At 37.1% G+C, this 23,974-nt stretch overlaps 1 protein-coding gene across 2 annotated transcripts in view; it reads right to left on the bottom strand.

The window, feature by feature from the left end:
- Positions 1–23,974, bottom strand: part of Lama2 (laminin subunit alpha 2) — a 572,138-nt gene that overhangs the window by 173,573 nt on the left and 374,591 nt on the right. For both annotated transcript variants that reach the window (XM_076927972.1, XM_076927973.1), the window contains exons 22-28: positions 22,843–22,979; positions 13,406–13,642; positions 12,031–12,174; positions 11,183–11,362; positions 10,897–11,085; positions 10,677–10,810; positions 7,170–7,287 (exon numbers count right to left, since the gene is read on the bottom strand). In XM_076927972.1, the coding sequence (XP_076784087.1) occupies positions 7,170–7,287; positions 10,677–10,810; positions 10,897–11,085; positions 11,183–11,362; positions 12,031–12,174; positions 13,406–13,642; positions 22,843–22,979 (1,139 nt within the window). The remainder of the gene's footprint in view (positions 1–7,169; positions 7,288–10,676; positions 10,811–10,896; positions 11,086–11,182; positions 11,363–12,030; positions 12,175–13,405; positions 13,643–22,842; positions 22,980–23,974) is intronic.

The following is a 23,974-nucleotide window of genomic DNA, read 5'->3' as shown; positions in this document are numbered from 1 at the left end:
ATAAAATTTATTCTTTCCTGAGCTCTATTTTTTTTTTTTTTCATTTTGCAACGAAAACAAAGCCAACAGAAAATTGCTGGCAAATCTGATATTTGCAAAACCAAGAGTTTCATTTTCATGAAAGTTTTGTCATATGCTTGTATCAAGAACCACACTGGGTTTCTGTGAAGAGGCCCTCAGCATGGGGTGGGCTGACTTGTATCTCAGGCTCAATGCTGTCTCTCACCAGACAGTGTTTGATTTCTGATTAAGAGATAGGAGGCAGTTCTGGATGCCACTGAGGATTATAAAGAGGCTGCTTAAACACCTTAGCTAAGTAGGATCTTCTTTCTTCCTTTAAAACTCTCCTGTTGAAGAGAGAATGATGGCTGGGTAAGTAGGCAAACACGTTTTACCAAGAACTTCCTAATGCACGTACATGCTTTTGATCTGACCTAAGCAGCTCAGAATAAAATATACTGAAGTCCCCCAGAAAGAGAGAGAGAGAAAAAAATCAATGCTCAGCGCTCTCCTTGAGTTTATTTTGATTTGTTTAATGTGTACCTCAATTAAGCACTTAATTAAGAGTCTCTTGGCTTTTATCAGGCTTATAAGAAATTCTAATGAGATTTACTTCCTTTCCGAATTTGAGCATACTAAAAAAAGGCTGAAGTTCTTAGTAAAAACAACAACAAAACAAAGGAACAAAAAATTTTCCATCTTTTTGGTCTCATGGTACATTCAAATATATATTGTACCTTTGGGTATGTGTATAATGTATATATACATACAATAACATGGAATCAATTCTGTTATTGACAATTGAGGTTAGCTTTTCTCACTGTTACAGAAAAAGTGTAGAAATTACAGCTGAAGAATTCATTTTAAATATAACTGAAGGAGCAATCCTATGTGTGTTTACAAGAGGGAGGTGGCACACAGGGCTGCAGAGGTGGCACACAGGGTTGCGGAGGTGGCACATAAGTCTGCAGAGGTAGCACACAGGGCTGCAGAGGTGGCAGACAGGGACTGAAGATGTTGCAGGCAGGGACTGAAGATGTTGCAAATGGGCAGAGAATGCAGCACATGGGCTGTAGAGGTGGCACACAGGGGCTGAAGAGGCTACACACAGAGGCTGGCAAGTTGGTACCCAGGGGCTGTGGCACTGTCTTAATGGGCAAAGAACTATCAGCTTAAGTAAGAGGACAAAAGCTTGGACCAGAAGAACTCATGTAAAACACAGTGGGTTTAGCAGCCACTTGTAATCCCAGACAAAGCTGTAAGTCTTGAGTCAGCAACACACCCTGCTTCAATCGGCTAGATGGAGTGTGATCAAGGGGAACCTATTAATTCCAAACCTCTGCACACATATGTGCTCACACATACGAGAACATGCACACTGAAACACACACACACACACACACACTCCTCCTTCCTACCCCAAAAGCAATACACTGTGTAGATTGCTACAAACTGTTACTATGTTGACTTGAACAGATTTGCATTTACATTTTACTTATATGGATCTCACAATTATTCTTCTAAATATTGTTATTTTGTTTGCACGGGGTGTGTCTGTCTCTGTGTTTGTAGATTGTGTTTATGTTTGAAAACCACACAAATTGGAAGGAATATCTAAGATATTTTTTGTATCTCAAAGAAACCAACCAACCAAAGAAACCTTAGAAGAACAAAGTAAGTAAAAATACGTTTGTTTGAGCAAGGCAAGTTCAGTGTCCCAGGCAAAATGTACTGAGAACTGAGAACTCCAAGATTTGTTTTGTAGTCAATCAAGTGTTCCGTACTGAGTTCTGTGAAGAGAGTTCTAGGCCTTTCTTTTTGCTTTTTAGTCATTTGCGAAATTGTGAAACATTCCGATGCTTGGCTCCACCCCTAAAGACTACAGTTGAGTTTGTAAAGTGAAAGGCAAGAGGTGAGTTAAAACTCCTGAGAAGGTGTGAGTAGTGGTCATGGCTGAGGGTCTCTGAGGGCCATAGGCACACTCATCATCCTGTTTTAAAGAGTGTTTGAAAGGGGCATGTGGGCTCCTTGGGACTGCACCCTAATGTATATGGGAGAGGTGGTTTCAACGTTAGTCTGCGTGAAGGGTGTGGGCCAGTTGCTGTCTTTCAGACATGACTTCCTTATCTCACAAATCAGCAGGTGTATTAACTGAGTTCACACCTAAACTTTCTTAACGGTTTAATATTGTGTTTCAGTGGACTGTATTTCTAAACAAAGAAAAAGTGACTGTTTTTCAATGTAAGAATTAGAGTGTTATCAGAATATTTAAAACAATATGTCAGATTTATCTCTTTTTAACCCCCTCCTTTCCTGGTTCCCTCTGTAGTTATTATTTCCATTAAAAAAAATCAATGGGAGGTGTTTTTTAAAAAAAATATCAAGTCCTTCTGCCCTCACTGAAAAATAGAGGGGCAAAAATTCAACAACACAATAAGCCTAAGTAGGGCACGAAATGAGCTACTTTTACATGTTCCTAAAAATATTTTGTTTTGGAACCTGATGAAGAATTTAAGAAAAGCAAATGAGAACATCATCAAACTTCATGTTGTTAGATTTTCTCCTGCCTGTAGTTCCAATGTCTCCAAAATTCTATTCTCATGTCCTGCAATTAGGCCCAACTCAATTGTCTTCTGTTCTCCTTTCATTTTTTTCTTTTCCTTGGCATCTCTCAAAAAGTTTAGAATCAAATGTGTATAAAAGACAGGCAGTAGAGCCAATAGAACTAAAGAAGAGTGGTGGGCCTGCATCCCTCAGACGCTCCACACAATCCTCTCCTCTGAGACAATGGAAGCCAACAGGTGCAGGTACCAGTGAACAAACTCTTCCCCGGGATTTCTGTCTGGGCTTTGCACCCAGGCCAACATGACTTTAGCTTTTCTTCTGACACTTACTGCATATCACTGCACATGGGTTTTGAGTGCTGTATGCCTCAGTTTCCTGACCTGAAACACATGGATTTTTGTATCATAATATTTGCATAAGTTACCATGTTTAAAAACAAGTGCATCTCAGTTTAAATCATAGCTCTGCTCTTGCATAGCTGTCTAATGGCAGGCAAGTTCTTTTACCTGCTTGGGCCTCAGTTTCTCTACAAAGGGAACGTGGAGATTATAAATAATGATCTGTAGTATAAGTCTGACAGAATAAGTATGCCATAGATGTGCTTGAGATGATACAGGATACAGTACACAGACAACAGATTTTGTTCTTATATAGGAATGTTGTAAGAATCAATTCACCTATTTAATGCTTTCCACAAATTAACGTAAGTGTCTTGTCCCAGATAAGATTTAAATGTAGTTGCTGATAATAAACTAAAAATAAAGGCAGCAAGGGTTTTTCTAATGTTCTCAGGAAAGAAAATGACAATACATACCATCTATCCATAACATCTCAAAAAACCATTGCTTCAGTCAGTTACATACCATGTACACAGTGAGGGCCTTATAGATTTCTCTGACTAGGAACATAACCGTTATCTTACTGTGTGCACATGCACGGCATGATGTTTGCATAGGGTGCACTTTCCTAGTGATACAGTTCTCACATTATGTCCCCACCATTAAAAAGAACATACAAGGGGCTGGAGAGATGGCTCAGTGGTTAAGAGCACAGACTGCTCTTCTAGAGGTCCTGAGTTCAATTCCCAGCAACCACATGGTGGCTCACAACCATCTGTAATGGGATCCAATGCCCTCTTCTGGTGTGTCTGAAGACAGCGACAGTGAACTCATATACATAGAATAAATAAAGAAATCTTAAAGAAAAAAAGAAGGACATATTACATAAAAGCAGCCCTCAGGTCTCCCATATGCCATGCCACCAAAGTGATAAAGAACCCCTGAGGGAAGTACACATGAGGGGGGGGGCATTCTTTCCTCATTATGAATTTGAGTTTTCAGATTGTCTAATAAGTATACATTGGGGCTTAAAATTCACTCTGCTCAAACTGATAGGTTTTGATTGGCCCAATAGATAACAGTTCAACTCTGATCCAAGCAAATAAGACTTGGGAAGAGGGATTGAGAGACTAGAACTTTCCAAATACCAACTAGGCATCATTATTAAACGTCTCATCTCTGATATCATCGCGGAGTGCCATATATACAATGCCGAGAAGTCATAAATAATGGCATCTGTGTGTAACTGAAACTGATTATAGGGTTAGGTAATAATTGTACCCTAAGCTACTCTGGAAACCTGGCTAAGTAGCGGGGGGGGGGGGGTGTCTATAAACAAGTATGATACGAAGAGACAGCCTTTCATTTGACTTCTAAAAGAAATCTAGTTTCCACTTTAAATTTTTGTGATCATAAATCACAGTAACTAGTTATTTCAAGGACTGGGAACTGTGCTGAGCAGAGCAATAGTGCCCCACTAATCCGAGTGTTAGGCAAGAGTGTAGTAGTATCCTTGTGACTGGCTGCATTTTAAATGCTAACACTGATTTTGTCTTCCTGCAATCTCATTTTGTGTAGAAATATGAAGTGATTAGCTTACCAAATGTAAATATCTGTAGGATTTTGCACACTTGGTGAAGATGTTGTAAAGGAACCGTTTTGTGTATTCATGACCCAAAGCATATGTTACTGGAACAGGGTGGATTATTTCAAAACTGTTCTTAGCTCTTGCGTTGACGATTAGATTTTATGCTTGGGTAATTACACTTTAGAATCAAAATGAATTATAAATAAGATGTATAATGGATTAGAAGCAGTGGGGTGTGGAGAACATGTCAGGTGTCTTATTATAAGAGAAAAGCCTTTATCTTCATAATCTCTCCACTAAGCTCTCGCTGTGATCAGTGTCTGTAAATAGGATGAGCTCACAGGACAGACAGAGCTGTGGGTTCTCACCCTTATGTGGGGACATCCTAGGTGTTTCCCATTTACTTTCATTTGCATTTGCTTAATTTGTGCTAATTCATATTTTCAGACAATGGCAAGTCATGAAAAATCAAGGCTAACGTGTGTTTTAGTCTTTTAAAACAGCCTATGAATCACAAAACATATAATATAAAATCTGTGGAGAAATACAGATTGTGCTGAAATAATTTTATAATTTTCCAATATTTTTGTTGAAATCTGAAGAGAATTGTATTAAATCAGTGGGGAGAAATGGAGACATAATATCTTTCTTCTCAAGATACCTGAAGGTCAAGCTTGACTCTGGATATTTTCCATAGGAAAATTGCAACACCGAGTCAGAAATGTCAGAACTTCCACCTTATAGCTTAGGTATCTACATAACAATAACTAAATTAACAATAAGGAGGCCCGTGACAGTTGAAAGATTTGGCCAAATTCATCCAGTTTTCCAGCAGTGCAGCCATAAAGTGAAACAAAACTCCTTTTCTTTAGAAAAAAAAAAAAAAACCTTATAGTTCTGTGTCCTCTTTGCTTCTGACTCTCATGCTTATGAAATGTTAGCCCATTTGTTATGTGCATTGACTCGTTTCCAGCCTCATACTGAGGATGTTTGAAAGGCATATGTAGATAAGTGTAATAGTTTGTATTGTGTAAAAATGCATGCATGGGGGAACTATTACCTAATAAAGAGATGGGTTATTAGATTGTTTATGAGACTCAAGTGAGCATATCACAATGAATATCTCTTCTTGAGCAGGTGATGGAGCTGAATCAAGGTATTTCAGTCACCCCAGGAAGTTGTTCTTTGAACATTGTGGAGAAATACAGTGGTGGTTAAGTTAACAGCACTGAGTTTGCAGTACTATTTTCTTTCATGAATCCTCATTTATATTAGTCCTTGAGGTGATTCAATAGATAAAATCCTGGGGTTCAGCAATAAGCCAGCAAAAGTAACTGAAGTGTTTGGGTGAGATAAAAATTACAACTTATTCATTCATTCATTCATTCATTCATTCATTCATTCATAAGTTTGTTTATTTACTTAATTCATATGTATTGCTTTGGTATATGCATACCACAATAAGTGTGTGGAGATCAGAGGGCAACTTGGGGGAGTTTGTTCTCTCCCTCCACCATGTGGGTCCTGAAAATTACAGCAAGTCAGGTTGTGAGGCTTAGTGCTCACAGAGTCCTCTCACTAGCCCCAATGTAGAATTTTTAAGGTATGGTTCACCTTGGCCTGGAGTCATGTATGCCATTATCGAGAAAACTTCCAACATCCCATTTAGAAAGTTGTCAGATTAAATTGTATTAAAAATATCAGCGCATGAACCTGTAATTAGTACATGAGTCATAGTATCAACTCTAACAGGTGACAGTGACCACAAACCAGTGACGTGTTTAATGTTCACAGCCTATATAATCATCATAAGGATCTTACTCTGTAGGAAGAGGAGGAGACATCAGTGACATCCAACCTCATAAAAGAGCATCAATTAATGAGACCAATGAGACAGAATTTGGGATAAGTCCCCCAAAACTCATTAAAGTCAGGAATTTGTAGAATGGCAGGTTGCAGAATACCACTAGTTACTCAGTCTTGAGCATTTATTATGTCTAGCTTCTAGAGGTCTAGAAATCTATGCAAGGTCTCAGCCCTAGTACTTGATAAAATTGAGGTTCAAATTCAACCCAGTTCCTTATCTCTCCCAACTTTCCAATACTGTAGTGTTCTTTTCACAAATTAATATTTGTAGATGTTAATTAGAATACCAGAAGGCATTCAAAGGAATACCCTAGTAGTGAAAAAAAAAATGGTTTTAAAATTGTGATGACTGAATGATGGTCGTACCGTGGAAACTCTTTCATGTCCTTTTGGGAAGACTATATTGAATGAAAAAGCCTGCTATTTCATCTTTTCTATAGACATTTTGTCTTTTCTATATAAAAAACACTCTCAAACTGCATAGAGTTATATCTCATAATTGCTGCAGTTTAAATGCCTTAACTGCTCAGAAATGGTGCCAAGAAGATAGATAGTATGTACAGACCAGCCTTTTGAGACATGCTCACCCCTGGCTATGACATATCTTTACAAATCTTTTAATCAGGTAGTTCCCTCCAGTTAAGATTCTTTACAAGCTAACAATGACAATAACATATTTCTAATATGCACGACTGATAATCAAATAGGCTAAGAGTACACATGGAAATCCAGGGCAGAGGAAGCTTGAGAAGGACTCCCATTTGGCTCTGGAAGGAAGCTGAGCTCAAATGAGTTAGTACCAGTTAGTTTACCTCACAAGACAAGCCAGAATAGCCAGGGGGACAGTCACATCTTTCTATCAGGCGTGCTGGTGGGCTCGCTGCTGATACATGTCCTGGTTTGGCTACTTCCATGGAGATTTCAGAAATGCTACAAAGATGCAAGCAGAGTTAATGATCACACAAGCAGATATAGCCTACAAAAACTACTCAAGGCTTAAGGAACCCCCACCCCTGCCTCAGATTTCTGCAAGTCAGAGGTAAACTCTTTTGTTTGCTTGTTTTCAATGAACCAAAACACATCTGTTTATCAAGGTAACATGAAATCACATACTGCAGAAAGGGGGCCATCACGCTAATAATGACAGTTTTGAAGCTGCTTAAATTTCAGGCGTTCAGTTGCTTTATCCGATTATAGCGTTTTTATTTCCTCTCAGACTGAGGTTATCTATTAGGAAAATATCCACATAAATCCTAAGGAGTTTACTAAATTGGATGTCAGCTGTCCTGTTGAGAAGTTATTATAAAGATTTTTAACCCCCCTCCCAGTTTTCAAAATTGAGTAGCTTCATGCCGACATGGCCAATCAATTAGACATTTATATTCTTTCAAACAAGCAACCCAAGGTCACTCTCTTTTAGAATATCTCCTGTCCTCACAACTGAAACTTGCTGTAATTTACTACTCTCTTACTCTGGAGCCTCTGGGTGTCCTTTCAAGAACTGGGGAAAGCCTCCTAGAAAACAATGCCAGGCATGATCTAACCCTGCTCTTTAAAAGGATAAAGAGCCTTCCAAATTAATATTTTATTAGCTTTATCAAATAAATCCTTCAAGTGACTTCCTATTGGTAGGAAAGCCCTTATGGTCAATATATATATATATATATATGTATATATATATGTATATATATATGTATATATATATATGTATATATATATATGTATATATATATATATACATATATATATATGTGTGTGTGTGTGTGTGTATGTACATATATATGTATATATATATACACACACACACATATATATATTCCCAATGAATTCTCTGATATCTTTTTCATTAATTTGAAATTATGCATTAAAATATATGCAGTCCATAAACCCAGACTATTTCATGACTGACTAATTGCAACATGAGAATGTTCTGCAAATAAACTTTTAAGTGAGACACTGAATACTTTTGCCTCCATAAAAGGCACCTCCAATAGCTGAAGGAGGTAGAGTCATAAACTTTATAACAGTGTAGGTAAGTTTTATTGAATTATGAATGCGCATGTTGATTTCACTGGCATTGCGATGAGCGCTTGGGAGCTCTTACAAAACCAATTTTGGGCTAAAATGTAGGTTTTTGTTTTCCTCTCTTTAGAGCACCGTAGTGGTAGTAAAGGTCGCATGAGCTGGAAGCAGCCCCTCCTCTCTGATGAGAGTGCCTTCTGCTCTCTGAGAGCTTTGTGATGCAAGAGGAAAAATGGTTGCTTGTTTGACTAGTCGTCTCTCCACTGAAACCTCTGTGGGGATCCAACGCTTCTTCTAGAAGATACGAGCATCATCTTGCCTTCTTTCTCTTGTACATACATGCATATGAGAGAGCAGGGTTTAAAAAAATCAAGAGACTCTTGAACGGTGGCAACAATATTCTCTGCTGTGAATAATGTTTCTCAGGTGGTTCGAGGAGCTCACATGTGGAGGAAATCACAGAGAGGTGGGAAGGATGGAAGTGCAAACAGTGGCTTTGCTTGTTTCTGAATATGGCCTCCATTTAAATGCATACTGAATTCTAGAAGTTACTACATTCATAATCAACCTTAAACTCTACTCTTGACACTGCCATGGTTTGTGTAATGATAAAGATGTCTGGCTGTCTTACTGGGGATATTTAACTTTTGTCTTGTTTTTTTCTGTCTTAAATATTCAAGTGCTGGTGATATATCTGCCTTACCTGTTTTACTGATGAGCTTACAGCTCCAGTTTTGATAGGGCTGAGAAAAAGTGTCGTATAGTGAAAAGTGAAGACAACACTGGTCCCAGAAGTAACACTAACAACATGTTCTGTGAACTATCAAACTCTTAGGGTGGTCTGTAGGAACTTGCAAAATAGTCCACTTGCATAGCTAATATGTAAGCCAGCTTTGGCTTCTATGACTAATGCATTTTGCTATTCTAAAATAATTAGCAATATAGGTTACAGTGTTTTTTTTTTTCAGTACAGGTTTTTTATTTTTATGATAAAGAACCCAAAGGACTATAAACGAGAAGGTGAGTTTTGGCTCATGATCGACTCTTTCTCTGAAAGCCCCTTCATCAATCTAGTGAGCAACATGAATCTTCTATTGGACAAGAACGAGTTCTATGTGACATTGTGTGTATGCTTATCACAGTATGAACATCTGCTATATAGACATTTTTAGAAATTCACTAATTTGACTATGAGAGGCTTCCTCTTTATTTTCTCTAGCTTGGCTTATTCATTTGTCATAAGACTATTTTACAAACATATTTGGACTCCATGTATTTCCTGAACACAAAAGGATATAATACATAAAAGCGACATTGAGTTGCTGAGTAACTTAACTCAACGTTCGGCTTCCGCAGTGAGAAACTTCCTTAGATTTGTGTGAGTTCTCTTTTCATCTCTTTGGATGATTCTTTCTGCTTGTGAAAAAGTCTGGAGCCTCTGTTGTTATCTCTATTCTATATATTTTATTCTATTTTCTCGAATTACAACATTTTTCATAATCTATAAACATGCTTACATCATTATCAAGTGAGACAAACATCTGTTGATTTTATCACTGAGTCCTCCCATCATTATGTGACCAGAGTCATGGAAAACAGGGTTTATACTTTCAAGATTACATTCTTTTTGTCTCATTTATTCTTTAAGAATTTGAGACTATTTCTCACCAAAGACCTCAGTGTATGTTGATGTTGAAAATGGTACCAGTGTGACCCCAAGTGCCATTGTCAATGGCCCATGTATTAATTAACCTAATGACTTTTTAAAACGTATTCCCAGTGTCACTTCCTTGATGTCACGTATGTTTCTTCAATTCATCTGTGTTTGGACTTGTTCACTATGGTTTTCAATCAACATGCATCATTATATCTGGGGTAAATAAACATACATGTTTCACTGGCATGGGCAGATGAACGTGATCAAGGATGGAGGACTGGACTAACTTGACCTTGTCTATTCCCCTTCATGCTTCAAGGTCAGTTTCTCTACAATGTTATAACAGACTTACAACACTACAGTTACCTATATGTGACCTACAGTATGTGCTATCTTGAACTTCTCCTGGTGCATTTAACTCACCATGACTAATGTAAGTAAGAATATTGTTCTTCTGTTATTTATTTGGGGGGGGGGAGGTAAACAATGGTTATCTTTTATCAAGTGACTGGAAGCCTCCTTTGGCTTGTATTTTGTCACCTCAGTCACAAACCAACCTGTTGTTGATTTATTTGGTGTCTTCTTGACCAGCCCCCTAGACCCTAGAGTAAGAACTTGAAAATTTCCCATAATACTTTACCGGCTTTGTCTCATAACATTTCCATAAGTAGCCTTGATAAGAATATAGTGAATATCATATAGTATATCCAAGAAGTCTTCACGGGTCACAGTTCTGCTGATTCGAGGATCATCACCATAATATTTCCATTCTTTCTGTAAATGAGAATCAAAAACACCATTGTGACAGAATCGAATGAAAAACCACTCGCATCTTTGCACCAAACAACTACCAGCTTTACCTCTGTCATTTCGATTTCATGCCGTGTCAATTGGCCAATGAGAGGGGCAGCCATGTGCCTGGTCATAATTCTAGCATGAGTAGGAATTCCACCTCGGATGATAACTTGAGGTTTATATGTGGCAAAGCCTGTCTCATCCCGAGCCTCAAAATAGATGGTGTACTTGAGTTTGCCCCCATAGGCCATCAACTGAAAAGAAAAAAATAGAATAGAGATGATGAGACAAACTTCTAATGACCTAAATCATGTTTTATTTGGCCACATGTGAATTCAGGATTGTTTTTACCTTTTCCCCCTCAAATTGTTCTGGGAGTTTCCAGTAGAAAGGTTCCAAATGGAGATCTTGCCTGACTTCATCCATCTTTGCAACAATCTCTGGGTGCTGGAAAGCAATGCCTTTGGTAGTCGTGTGCTGCAGGGCCTCATCCACCAGCGGCAGAATGGTCTGCTCGTCACTCAGAGTCACCTGCACAAGGTCAAATTTCAGCAGAAAGTGGAAAATGAGTCTTTGGGGCATTCTTTTAAAGGTAGGTGTGGAGTACATGTCTATCTGACTTCTTGTCCCCACTTTGGCAGGTTGTCCCAGAAAATGAACTGAGACGTGGTTGGAGAGAGCAGCAGGCAGTAGATGCTTTGAAATGGGTTGCATAATAAGACTGATAATCTCTGAAAACTGTAATGTTTTTTTCAGTAACAAATGTTGAACCTAAATTCTGGGGAAACAAAGGGAAATTAAAGTAAAAATAAGCATGATGCCATCCAAACAATGAATGGTGTCCTATGGCTGGGTGGAAGGTAAACAACAGGTTCTGGTTTCTGGGGGGCTACATTAGATGCCAACGATGTCTCCTTCCTCAGGATATAGCTGCTTCCAGCTACCACAATGTTTCCTTCCAGTTTTCACTTGCCACTTCCTTATCAAGAGTAACCGAACAATCTTTTAGAAAGAATTTTCAAGAGGCGTTTATGCCAACTGCCTAATGGCATGTAGAGCCTTTACCATTTCTGAGTGCATGCAGGGAACAGGGTTACTTAAATGGTTTGCCATTTGCTACTTGTCCTCAGGGCCCGACTAAATGATTCCTGAAGGAATGAGCATCACACCATTACATGGCTCAGCAGCTTCCTACTCACCCACGTACGGATCAGTCCCTTTGCTTCAGAGCATTGACTAGTAACTCCAAAGCAGTAGCAGCTGCTGCAGCCAAGTGGGTTCTTGGCATCCAGTCCAAATTTGCCAGGCCGGCACCTGTCACAGTGGACACCTTCTACATTCACCTGAAGAAAGAAGAGGACCTTTCAGGGTTCACTGTAATTGTTGTAGGAGAAATCCACTTAGGAACAGGGGGCAGCAACACATTTCGTTTTTATTAATGAAAGCCAAACACACGAATGAAGATTATGCTACTTATGTATCCCCTCAAATGGTATTTTGAGTTCACAGCTCTGTCAGGATCTGAAACTTTTAAAGGTACCTGATTCCTAAATGCATCTATTACTGAGGATACTCTATACTGTTTGTGAGGTCTACGCTATGCATTTCATACAACTCTGTTGTGAGCACTAGAACTTTCAAACACAAATGAAACCAATAACCAATGATTCCTACCTACAAAAAAAAACAGTGAGAAAGCTGAAATTCTACACTTATATATTTCTTTTAATATCATATGATTGCCATAATACACATGCAATACGTAGCAAATGTAACATATGGCCATAATAGAGTGTGCATGTATGGAGCATAATAATCTGCTTAATGAGGGTCTTTCACATCGAGGCTATTTTCTTAAATTCAAGGTCATGCTCACCATGTCTTGTTTACCCCCAGGTTTCAGCCTACTGTTTTCTCTGGCTTTCTTGGCATAGACTTTGTCTTGAAAAGCTATCTGTGACACTGTTTTAACTACATTTATCCTGGGATTTATTTTTTTTTTCAGGAATATATAAAGGATAAAAACCATTCCTCTTACCCATTTTAATTGGCTGCTTTTCTACACCATTTAACAGTTTTAATGAGGGCTAGAATTTTCACATAGTTATCCACTGTTTGCAATGTCAGTGTTCACATGTGATGAAATTTTACTGAATTTACATAGGAATAAATATGCTTCAGTGTGCAGTGGTTGCCGATTAACCGCAGGAAAAAGGGTTTCTGACAAGCTTGGGTATCAGCTGTGGCTTTTCTCTGACTGTGCCTGAAAGACCCCACTGCCCACTGTGTAGACATTTCTTTAAGCAATATGAACACAGAAGAAAAACAACTTCAGTCACTATGGAACATATTCCCTCTGTACTGACTGGAAACAAGGTTGTGTTTGGGTTGAGAGCAGTTGAAGAGTGTTTTCTGTATACCAATGAGCATATATCAAGGAAACCTGTGTCTGGCCATGAAGATTTATTTGTGTTGCTTAATGAGGCAAAAATTGAAAACTGAATGAAAGCAAAACCGAGTGACGGAGTGTCGAGTGAATGGGGGCTTTTCCTGGAGCAGCTCAGTTATTCATACCTTACAGGTACACTGTCCCGTTTGATCGCTACAGGAGCATTTCCTAGTCTCTGAATCACAAGTTGTGGAATCTGTCCCTGGAAGGAAGCAGTCACAGAGACGGCAGAGAGGATAATTCCAATGACCTCGGCTGCACTCTGAGCATTTCATACCAGAGAATTTTGGATGACAGCTGCACTGGCCTGTGTTTACATTGCACTGTGAAGCCAAGGACCCCACCGTGCTGCAGTTACAAACCTGTGGAAGGGAGGAAAAACAGCAACTGCTGACAAAATTGCATAGAAAACTTAAAAACCTTAATCCTAACATTTCTATTTTACTATGCACATATAAACCACGTATCTATTGTATCCTTTATAATGTTGAAATTTAGTCCTTTGGGACACATAATGAACATAGCATTAAAAAACTACCTTCATGTAGAAAAATGGATGATAGTCTAGAAATTACTATGCCATGTAATAAAAAAGAAAATACATGCTTTGATTTGTTGTTTTGTTTTATTCTAAGTAATTTTAAATTGCATTGTTTATTTTGGGAATATGCCAATGTGTGCACATGTATGTGTGCATGTGTGTTTGAGAGTTTGTACATGTTCCTGTAGGTGCGTGTGGCAGAGGCAGTGTTTCTTCAAGATCCATCCGTCTTATTTTTTGAGACATTAACTATTACAGGAGCTTGTGGACTCACCAGCCAGACTGTCTCTGTGGGTTTCAGGGGTCAAGATTTCTAGGGTAGGATTTCAAGCTTGTGTGGCAAACAACATACTTACTAAACCATCTCCTCAGCTCTGATAACCCAACTACTTTCCTGTTTTTTCATTGCTATGCAGTGAAGAGGCTGGAAGAGGAATTGACCTGGAGAGCTCTTAAGGCTGATGAGATGGCTCAGTGGGTAGAGCAGTGCTAGCATACAGGCCTCATGACCTAATCCTACAAGGTGAGAAGAGAGTGCTGACTCTATGCTCATGCTATGGCACATGTGTACCACTGTGCGCATGTGTGTGTGTGCGCGCGCACACACACACTCTCTCTCTCTCTCTCTCTCTCTCTCGCGCGCGCTTAAAACAATCCTTAAAAAGTTATTTTACACTAGCAATATGCACTGTGGTTATTGTTATATTATAAATATGGATTCTTTCCTTTTTCTTTTCTTTTCTTTTCTTTTTTCAGGGTTGGAGGAGGCTGACTTTCCTTTTCCATTTATTTAACTACACTAAGCAAAACATTAAAACAAGAACAAAAGGTATTGCATGGATCAAAAAAAAAATAAAAAATAAACAACCCCTTTCTATATTGTATTCCTTCCTTCTGAATATAGGCGGAATTAACTTTAGTAATTAAATGTAATTAAAATTGAAATATAAATAAGCTACTGAGAATTTGAGAGTTGATTATGTTCTTGGAACTATATGAACATTTTCACACTCCCAACTTGATACACAAACATTTCATTTTACTTTCACGTGATTCAGTAAAATGCAGGACTTTATAGTTATGTGATAGCTAATACTCGTATAGTAGCAAAATTATGTGTCCAGACCTATGCTTCACTTACACCAACTACGTATTAGCCACATAGCCTGAGGCAGGTTAATTTAGCTCCTGTTGTATCAGACTTTCCTATGCTCAGGAAATGACGCAGTGTCCAACTCATAGAGATGCTGTGCAGATGTTATGAATATCCAAGGAAGTCATTTTTGTTATATTTCACAGATAATGAAAAAGAAGTTGTGAAAGTGGCAGGACAGAGATTTTGATAAGCATGTTCTTCAGGAGGGTACAGAATAGTAAGAAAGTAAAAGAGAAAGCCATATGTACCTTCCCCTAATTTAAGTGGGATGTAGAGATATTCAAGACTGCCCAAGAGTAAAGCTATGGATGGGCTTCCAACTCAAAGAGTACTTTGTTCCTGTAAGGAGATATGAGGCAAGAAGAGACCTTCTAAACAAACATAGTTTCTAACACATTTTCTTGACATGGTAACTAATCTTGGTTGTCAACTATATTACATCTTGAATAAAAACAACAACAACAACAACAACAAAAACCAACCAAACAACCAACCGAACAAAAAAACCCAAGCTCTGGGCTGTCCTGTGAGGGATTATTTTAGAAATTAAAATGTTTAAAACAAGAAGGCCGACCCACCTTACATCTGGGCTGTACCTGTGGCAGCCCACCTAAAAGGACATGGTAGGAGGAAGCTTTGCCTTTGCCTGTTTGCAGTTCCCTCTTTCTGGCAAGTTCAACTATCCTGTTGCTGAGTCATTTCTTTGCTGGCATAAAAGACAGATTTGTTGGCATTCTGATGTAGACTGAAGATGAGCAGCTCTCCAGGACTCCAGGACCAGGGTGAGACTGCTGAGTCACTGGCCTCATGGACAGAGCAACTACAGGATTCTCTGTTTTGCCTTATGATATAACCATTATTTGAATTACCAGGACCAAATCCTATATGCCAACCTAATAAATCCTTTTAATATAACTATGTATTCATATTCATCCTACAAGTTTTTTTTTCCTGTTAGAAAACCCTGATTAATACAATGACTCTCACATAACTCACTGTTAAAGAATATCAGATGTAGAATGAACTTTCAAAATTAGGATGATTTAGTTATTCACTAAAAAACAAACAAACAAAAAAACCAAAAAAAACCACCTTTTTTTTTTTTCCAATTTCACTTAGTGTGTATAGACTTGCTTAAAATAACCAGAAAGAAAATAATGATATGGTATGGAAACTATAATCATGGAGTAGATTTTAAAAAGTTTCATAGAACATCTCTATTTTTAGATAACAAAAATATGAAATGTCTTCTAACCAATTAGTTTTATACAATCAAGTAACCTGTTCTTGAATGATGCTGACAGTACAAATAGACCTTGGGATGGGTCCAATCTGAAAATCATTTGAGAAGTTACTATGGGAATAACTGAGACAATTAACTGTATGTTTAGATAGCACTATCTCATATCAAACTTATCAATATCAAACTTAATTTAAATCAACTTAATATCAAACATAATTTAAAATTAGATGTAATATAAGGATTGATTCTCCTTTCCTCTATGAGTGAATGATGGCAGGCTTGATATTCTCCTAGAAGGCAGCTCAAATGATGTGTGTGCTCACACTTCTGCACGGAGCAATTCTCCATGGCAAAAAGAACAAGAGTCTCTAAATCCCAAATCAATGTTGTTTTAAATAATAGTCACCCAAGTGGAATGCATGCTCATAAATAATTTCTAATAGCCACATGGATTTTTATAAATCCTCCTAATAGAAAAATGTATACTTATTCAGAAATTTAGATTTGTTTAAAAAACAGTAGTTCAACATAATACAATTTAAATGAACCTTCAATCAATATAATGTTTATTCAGTAACTAGTAAAGAATGTGGGGGCACATCCCCATTGAAGAAGAAGGAAGGGAGATGGGATAAAGGGTTTTGGGGGGATGGGAGAGAGGATAACATCGAAAGGTAAATAAATAAAATATCCGATATAAAACAGATAATGGATCTGGCACTTGTAGTTGAACAGTCGAGACTTTTTGTCAATAATTTATTATGGGGATTTTGTATAATTATCAAGGACAAGGTATTGTGGAAGAGGCCCACTGAACTTTCAAAAGATTGGTGAGACATGCTGTTGCTGAGACAAAGAATGATGCCAACCTGTGAGCTTGCTGTGTGCCCTGACAAGGGTGACTGAAGAGCTGTATTGGACATATATTCCTGATCCACCTTTGTTTGACTATATCCCAGATGGGACAATGTGCCTTGTCTCAAGTTTTTAGACCTTCAGAGACAGAGAATCAAAAAGAGAAATTACAATGTCTCTTGTATTTTTCTTAAAGGTTATTAGGACTCAATCATGTACTGGTCTAGAAATCAATCTAATATTGGAAATAAAAGTCTACATTTGGAAGGCTGGATCTGGACATTTTCAGAGACATATTTGGAAGTTAGCTGTAGTTCATTATGATGTTATGATAACAAGAGATAAAGTTGGGACAGGATCTGGATTTCAAAAAAGGGTTAGTGCATGTTTTAAGGCTCTTTTAATTGTCAAGCTAAAATTGGTTTTGTCTCTTCTACAGTATTTATTGTAAGTTGCATTGACTATATAATTTCCAATTATGTTAGTGTGTTGAAAACTGGCATGTCTGTTACAGGGATCTATCAACCAGCTTTTGTCTTACTACCCCGAGTATTAGAAAACTTTGATTCTCTGAAAAAGTTTGAAAGTGCTGGAAGAAGTGAGTTAGGCTTTAAGCAAAAGCAAGAGGGTAACAGGCTTGATTATTGCTGGTATAACAGCTTTAATCCCATTAATTGCTAGCACCACTGCTTCTGCAATAGCATTGGCACAAAGAGTTAAGACAACTATTTTTGTTAACCATCTAGTAAAAAAATGTTACTAATTTATTGAGTATACAAAAGAATTTATATAGGTGTCTGGAACAACAAACTGATGATCTATAATCTATTCAAATTATCTGAAGGAGGTTCAGGGTTCAAGAGTTAGCAGCCATCCCAAGTGTCATGACAAATATCATTGGAGTAGTGTTACTTCTAAAATTTACAATGATTGTCATTATAATTAGAAAAAAGTTTAAAAACACCTGTAAAATATTTGGCATAATCTTAACACCTCTCTGGGTATGTTAACTTTGCATAGTGGGATTATGAATTAAGAATGCTGCTCTGTTGAGCATTTTATGCTGCAGATAATGCTGATAAAATTATCCATGGCCTGAGGTTAGTATTTCCATTTCGGTCAAACCTCAAGAATGGCATATATAGCTTGATTATGCTAGCCCTTCTTGTCCTGTGAATACTTTTATTCCTGCCCGTCGTGTAAAAGCTTGTCTCTAACTACATTAACAGGCTGGCAGCCAAAGTACATGACTTAAAACTGAAAATGGACCCCCAGACATAGTTATTAATTTAATAGGTTGGCAAGCCAAGGATGGGTAAAATTCTGCATAGAGCCTTACCAACCTATAACAGATGTGCATTGCTTATGATAGTGCATATTCCATGACTGGTAAGGAAGGCTTTCTTGTCAGAACGACCCAAGACAGGCTCAGTCTGGTTTACGCAATATAAAGGGGGAGATATGGAGAGCTTTTGGGGCTGCCTGGCAGAAATCTATCATTGGCCAAAAACAAGAAAATGAACTGCTTGGAAGGCATCTGACATATGTCAAAAACAAGGAAGTGGACTGCAGGCAGGAATCTGACATTGGGCTGGAACAAAGAAGTAATTTCAGACAGAACTCTAAATCCTAGGCTAGAACAAAGAAGAAATTTCAGGCAGGAATCTAAAGCCTAGATTATAACAAAGAAGTAATTATAGGCAGAAATCTAAATCTTAAGCTAAACAAAAAAGTAGATTCCAGGCATGAAAATGACTTTGGGCTAGGACAGGGATGTAGGCTCAGATATTGATCATTTTGATAATCCTGTAGAAATAGTGATCAAGAGACTCTGTTTATTGTCGTGCATGTTCTTTGATTATCTGGGTTTATTGTCTTTCTTTTCCTGGACTATTTGCATCTATTGTATTGCTAGTTTCTTAACTTAGAACTGACCTTAATACTTGCATGGAATTTAAACAGTATAAAGGCAAAAAAGGAGGAGGAGTAATGGGATAGGGGATTAATGGGTGAGGGGAATTCAGAAGGGGGATGGCATCTGAAATGTAAATAAATAAAATATTGAATAAGAAAAAAGAAAAAATCAATGCCCCCAAACAACTTTTATAGATATGAAAGCATATCTCTGCTTGATTTGTATATTGACTATAAAGAATCACCTTTAATTGCAAGAATTTCATTATAAGTGTTTTTGGAGAGCATGCATTCTCATGAGTTTTTATTTTTTAAAATAATCCCAAGTGAGAGAGTAGATACTTGGGTTTGACTTAAAAAAAAATCACTTAGAAATGTAGACTGCTGTTTGCAGTCAACAAAATTTTTTGTTTTTCAAAATGTAGCACGACATAATTTCTAACTAAATAATATCACGAGAAGAAAATGAGTGTCCTATCCACTGTTTATGATTTCTAGTCACATATTGAAGCCAGATGTCTTAACTTGCTTAAACACTTATCAGTACTTTAATTGTTTTTGAGGATAGGTTTTTCTAGGCCAGTATTCATCTTAGGTTAAATTTTTATGAATTGAGAATTTTTAAAAAAATGTATTTTTATCATATTCACTTATAATCCTCTGTCTGCTAACTCTTTCCAGACCTACTCCGTACTGTGTTTTCTCTTTTCAGTTTTTAAAAATAGCCCATCAGCTCTAATTTGTGCTGACAATATGCTTCTGGTGTGGGCCAGTTTCCAGGGCATGGACAGCTTTATTATGGTGTCGCACCTTGATAAAGTTGACTCTTCTTCCCCAAGAAATCATTAACTGCCCATATCTCCTTTTTTTTTTAGACGTGGGAGCTCATGAACTCTTTCCTTTTATCACATAAAGATGCTTCATACTCACTCCATCAAGAATATAGTGTACCTGTCTAGAGGACAGTGCCATGATGCTAGAAAGACTATAGTTTGTTGTCTGTCACATTTCCTTATCCCCAAACTCAGTGTGACTGACTGGCACAATCTTATCACCTGTTAAAATGTCCTTATTTGATGCTTCAAATCCAGTAGATACAGTTTAGATCTTACCTGAACTTGTTATATTACACACACACACACACACACACACACACACACACACACGCACACACACACACACCAACTTACCTACTTATTTTTAGAAACTAATTCTGTGTTTAAGTTATTAAACTATAACAGCAAAAAATAAGAAAATGCATTTAGACACTGGATAATAAAGCAACAAATGTTATTTCTGAGAAAAGAGAAGGAAATGAGGCCGTTTATAGAGGTAGCTTCTAGACTGTACCAGTAGAGAGAAAGCAGACCAAGCAAAGGGCCAGCAAACAGCTGAGCTGAGAGACAAATGGTACTTGTTTTGAAAATCCAAAGAAGCTAAAATTTCCTGGAGCAAGTATAATGTGCCCAGGACGGAAGTTCTACACTGAGAATTCTAGAGATACGCAGAAGAATGTGTGAGGCTGGGGTTGATGTTCATGTGCACCGAGAAGAAATAAAAGCATGCTGGGAGGAAGTGACACACTCAAGACATCTAGGAGGAAACACTTTTAGACCTTATACAAGCCTTAAACTGTTTAATGGTTCTGACTATAATTTGGGAGAAACTCAACAATGCTTTGGCTTATCAGAAGGGTTAGAGGGAGGTTCACTCACCTTAGGCTTAAGGTTTTGTGGCACCTTCCCCATGAAAATACATAAGCAAGAATCATAAGGGTCATAATGATCAACAATAAACAGTGCTGGGTAAAACTAAACACTCTTTAAAGGAATACGATAAAACCTATGATACATTGTATCTTAATACCCAGGACATGCTGGGAATGAGAAGTACAGCTGGAGGGTTTATAATATGATCCATTCCTTGCTATAAAACTATAGTAATTTATACACTGAATTATTCAGAAAATTAATTAAGGAAAAGGAAAAGTCCAAAACCCATGAACACAGGCCAGCTACTCTAATAAAGGAACCAAGCTAATTCAGTAGGAAGGGATTCTTTTCAACAAATGCTGTTGGAAAAATTAGACATAAAAAAGTAAACTTAATTTCCTTATACTTGATAAAAATTTATAGTAAATGTGGAATGTGGATCTAAATTTAAGAGAAACAGCTATAAATTTTTACAAAGAAACACAAAAAAGAAATCTGTAGGTTTAGGCGAACCAATTGTTCCAAGGAAAAATATAAGAAACAGGATCTAGAAAAGAAATGATACAAACTTGTTCATGCATATAAAAATTAGATGAAGATACTAATTACAAAGCTAGTTATACTCTTGTTTTATGTGTGTGCATGTTATGTGTGTATGTGTGTGTGTATGTGTGTTAAAGAACATATATTTAGAATATACAAAACTCTTATAATTAATTTTAATGGAAAAGGTTCTCAGAAGAAAAGTGAGCCAAAGATTTGTAACAACTTCTTAAAAGAATGTACATAAATCCAAATGACTGATTAAATTAACAACCCAATTCCCACCATTTTTTTTGGCATAAAGAATTGCAAAAGAGAAAAATAGAAATACACAACCAATTAAATAATTAAAATTAGATTTGTCAGTGTTGGCAAAGAAGTGGAGTACTCTTAAGAGAAATTAAAATTTATGGTTTATGAATATACTGCTAACTTCAACACTAATGTTCATAGCAAAGTTACTAATGGATGTTCCAAACTGCCTATCAATATAAACAAATTAACAAGTTACAGTAGAATATACAATGCATTATTATTAAGGAACTAAATGGAACAAACTTTGAGTGTATGCAATAAGATGGATAAATTCTGAAAGTATGACACTAAGGCACAGAAGGCAAATCAAATTCTCTTCAGTGTAAGATGAAACGAAATATAGGCTATTATCCCATTTTCATAAAGAGGAAGAAATCTGTAAACTACACTATTAGAAAACAATGCAGTGGTATCAGGAGGTGTGAAGGCAAGCTGATTTCCAAGTGGCACAAGGGATTGCAATTTTTGGTAAAGACTCACCACACTTAAACTAGATGAGTTTTAATCTCATTTATTGAGTGTTTCACAAATAAGTTGTAAACAACAAATAACCAAATAAGCTCTGAAGACTTCATCTTCCTGAAGTTGCCTTTTCTCCATGATTCCTATGGGAATATGTGTGCATCCTTTCCTAGCCTGTCCATATTGTAGAGTTGAGAAGTCATACTTAAGCCTTCTCCCTGTTGCCTCCAAAGAAGAGGGTTCAGAAATGCTTAAGGAGTCTATACTGGAGCCCACACCTCAACCTCTTTGAAGCCTCAGCATCTTTCATGAATATTTCTATATTAGTCTCATGGCTGTTTCTTCCCTGTTAATGGTAAGCAAGAGTCTGGTTATAACACTTTCTATAGTCTATCCACAGGGGAGACTGAGGACATTTGCAAGCTCAAGGTAGTTTATTTGGTTCTTCAGATTCCTTTTAATCACCTCTTGAAAATTAAAACCAAGTTAATTTGGTATAATTTAAACAGCATTTTGGGATGTTAGTGTTTTAGTTTTTTTTATTTTACAGTTGTCTTTTATTATGTCTAAGAATGAGATAGTTGTTTGGGGTTTTATTATAGATTTATTTGTCCTTTCCCTTCTATTTATGTAGGTATCATAAATTCAACTAATAAATATCGCTGTCATAATATAGTAAGAAATAATAACCTGTGTCTTTAAGATAATTTTTGATAACACTATGTTATTTGGTGATGTGATAGTGGGTTGAAATATACAGTCACTGACCTCAGTTGAATGAAAGCTATAAGAAAATGATCAGAAAACAATGACCCACTTACCTTACAGCCAGTGACAATGCTGTGGCCCCAGGTGTTGGGAAGACACTCAGAACACTTTTCTCCAATGGTATTTGGAGGGCAAATGCATTGACCAGTTTTTGGGTCACAGTTGTTACCCAGATGAGAACAGTCACAAGCTTCACAAGAAGAAGAGGGAAAGCAAAAATGAGTCAAAAAAAGGTAAAATTTTATATAAAATGCCAAATTCTTAATGCAATGTTTTGTTCCTTTCTACTTTAAATACTATGTTTAAAGATGTCTGTGTATGGGGAGTGCCTACCTTGTTATTTATAGTATGTTTCACAAAAGTGTCCTGTCAATAAATGTTCCATTTTGTTTGGTAATTTCAAACTTTTAGCACTTTCCGTTTTTCTATAAAGTAAGCAATGTTACCAAATTCCCTCTTAACTATCTTTTACATAGATACTATAAAATATAATGTCCTTGTTCATAGATTTATTTATTGTTTTTTAGAAGCTGATTTTTCTTTAATTAGAACAACTGCCAGGAGCCTCCCAGCCTGGAAAGGGTAGTGGTTGGGGACAGAGTAGGACTCTGGTGTAGCTTTAAAGTCTTAGGGTCTCTGGGACATTCTAGCTTTCTCACTATACTGAAGTGCTGATGATAAACTTCTGTAAAGGCCTAAAAACTTTCTTGCTCTTTCTGGGGGCTGTTTTAACACTGCTGGTTTAGGGGATTGATATCTGTAGCCTAACAGTGGGGGATTAAGTAATGTGACCTTTGTTCTATCTCAGCAGGAACTGTGCAGCTCTAACTTGCAGCCTGCTAGTCTAGAAGTCACAGGAAGAAAAAGGGACACTCTGAAATGTGATTATAGCATTTATTGCTAAGTTGTACAAAGTTTCCTATGAAAGCTATCTAAGAAAAAGGGAAAAGTGGAAAGATCCTAAGTGGGGCAAGGGTAAAATTCCTTTTCTTCTCCCCTTTGTCTAAGAAGTTTTCTGTCCAAAAAAGTTATTAGTGAAGTTTTGTATAGATAAACTCAGTCAATATTTTATCTTCTGTCCTAATACCTATAATAAATCATTAGTTCCTTTTAATGACCTTTGATTAATTGTTTAACTACCTCTTGGAATGTGCTCTGAATATCAGAAAGTCTGAGCAATTAACT

The sequence above is a fragment of the Arvicanthis niloticus genome, chromosome 30 (assembly GCF_011762505.2).
Source record: "Arvicanthis niloticus isolate mArvNil1 chromosome 30, mArvNil1.pat.X, whole genome shotgun sequence".
In the NCBI taxonomy this organism is placed as follows: Eukaryota; Metazoa; Chordata; class Mammalia; order Rodentia; family Muridae; genus Arvicanthis; species Arvicanthis niloticus.
This window is presented reverse-complemented; position numbering and strand designations above follow the sequence as displayed.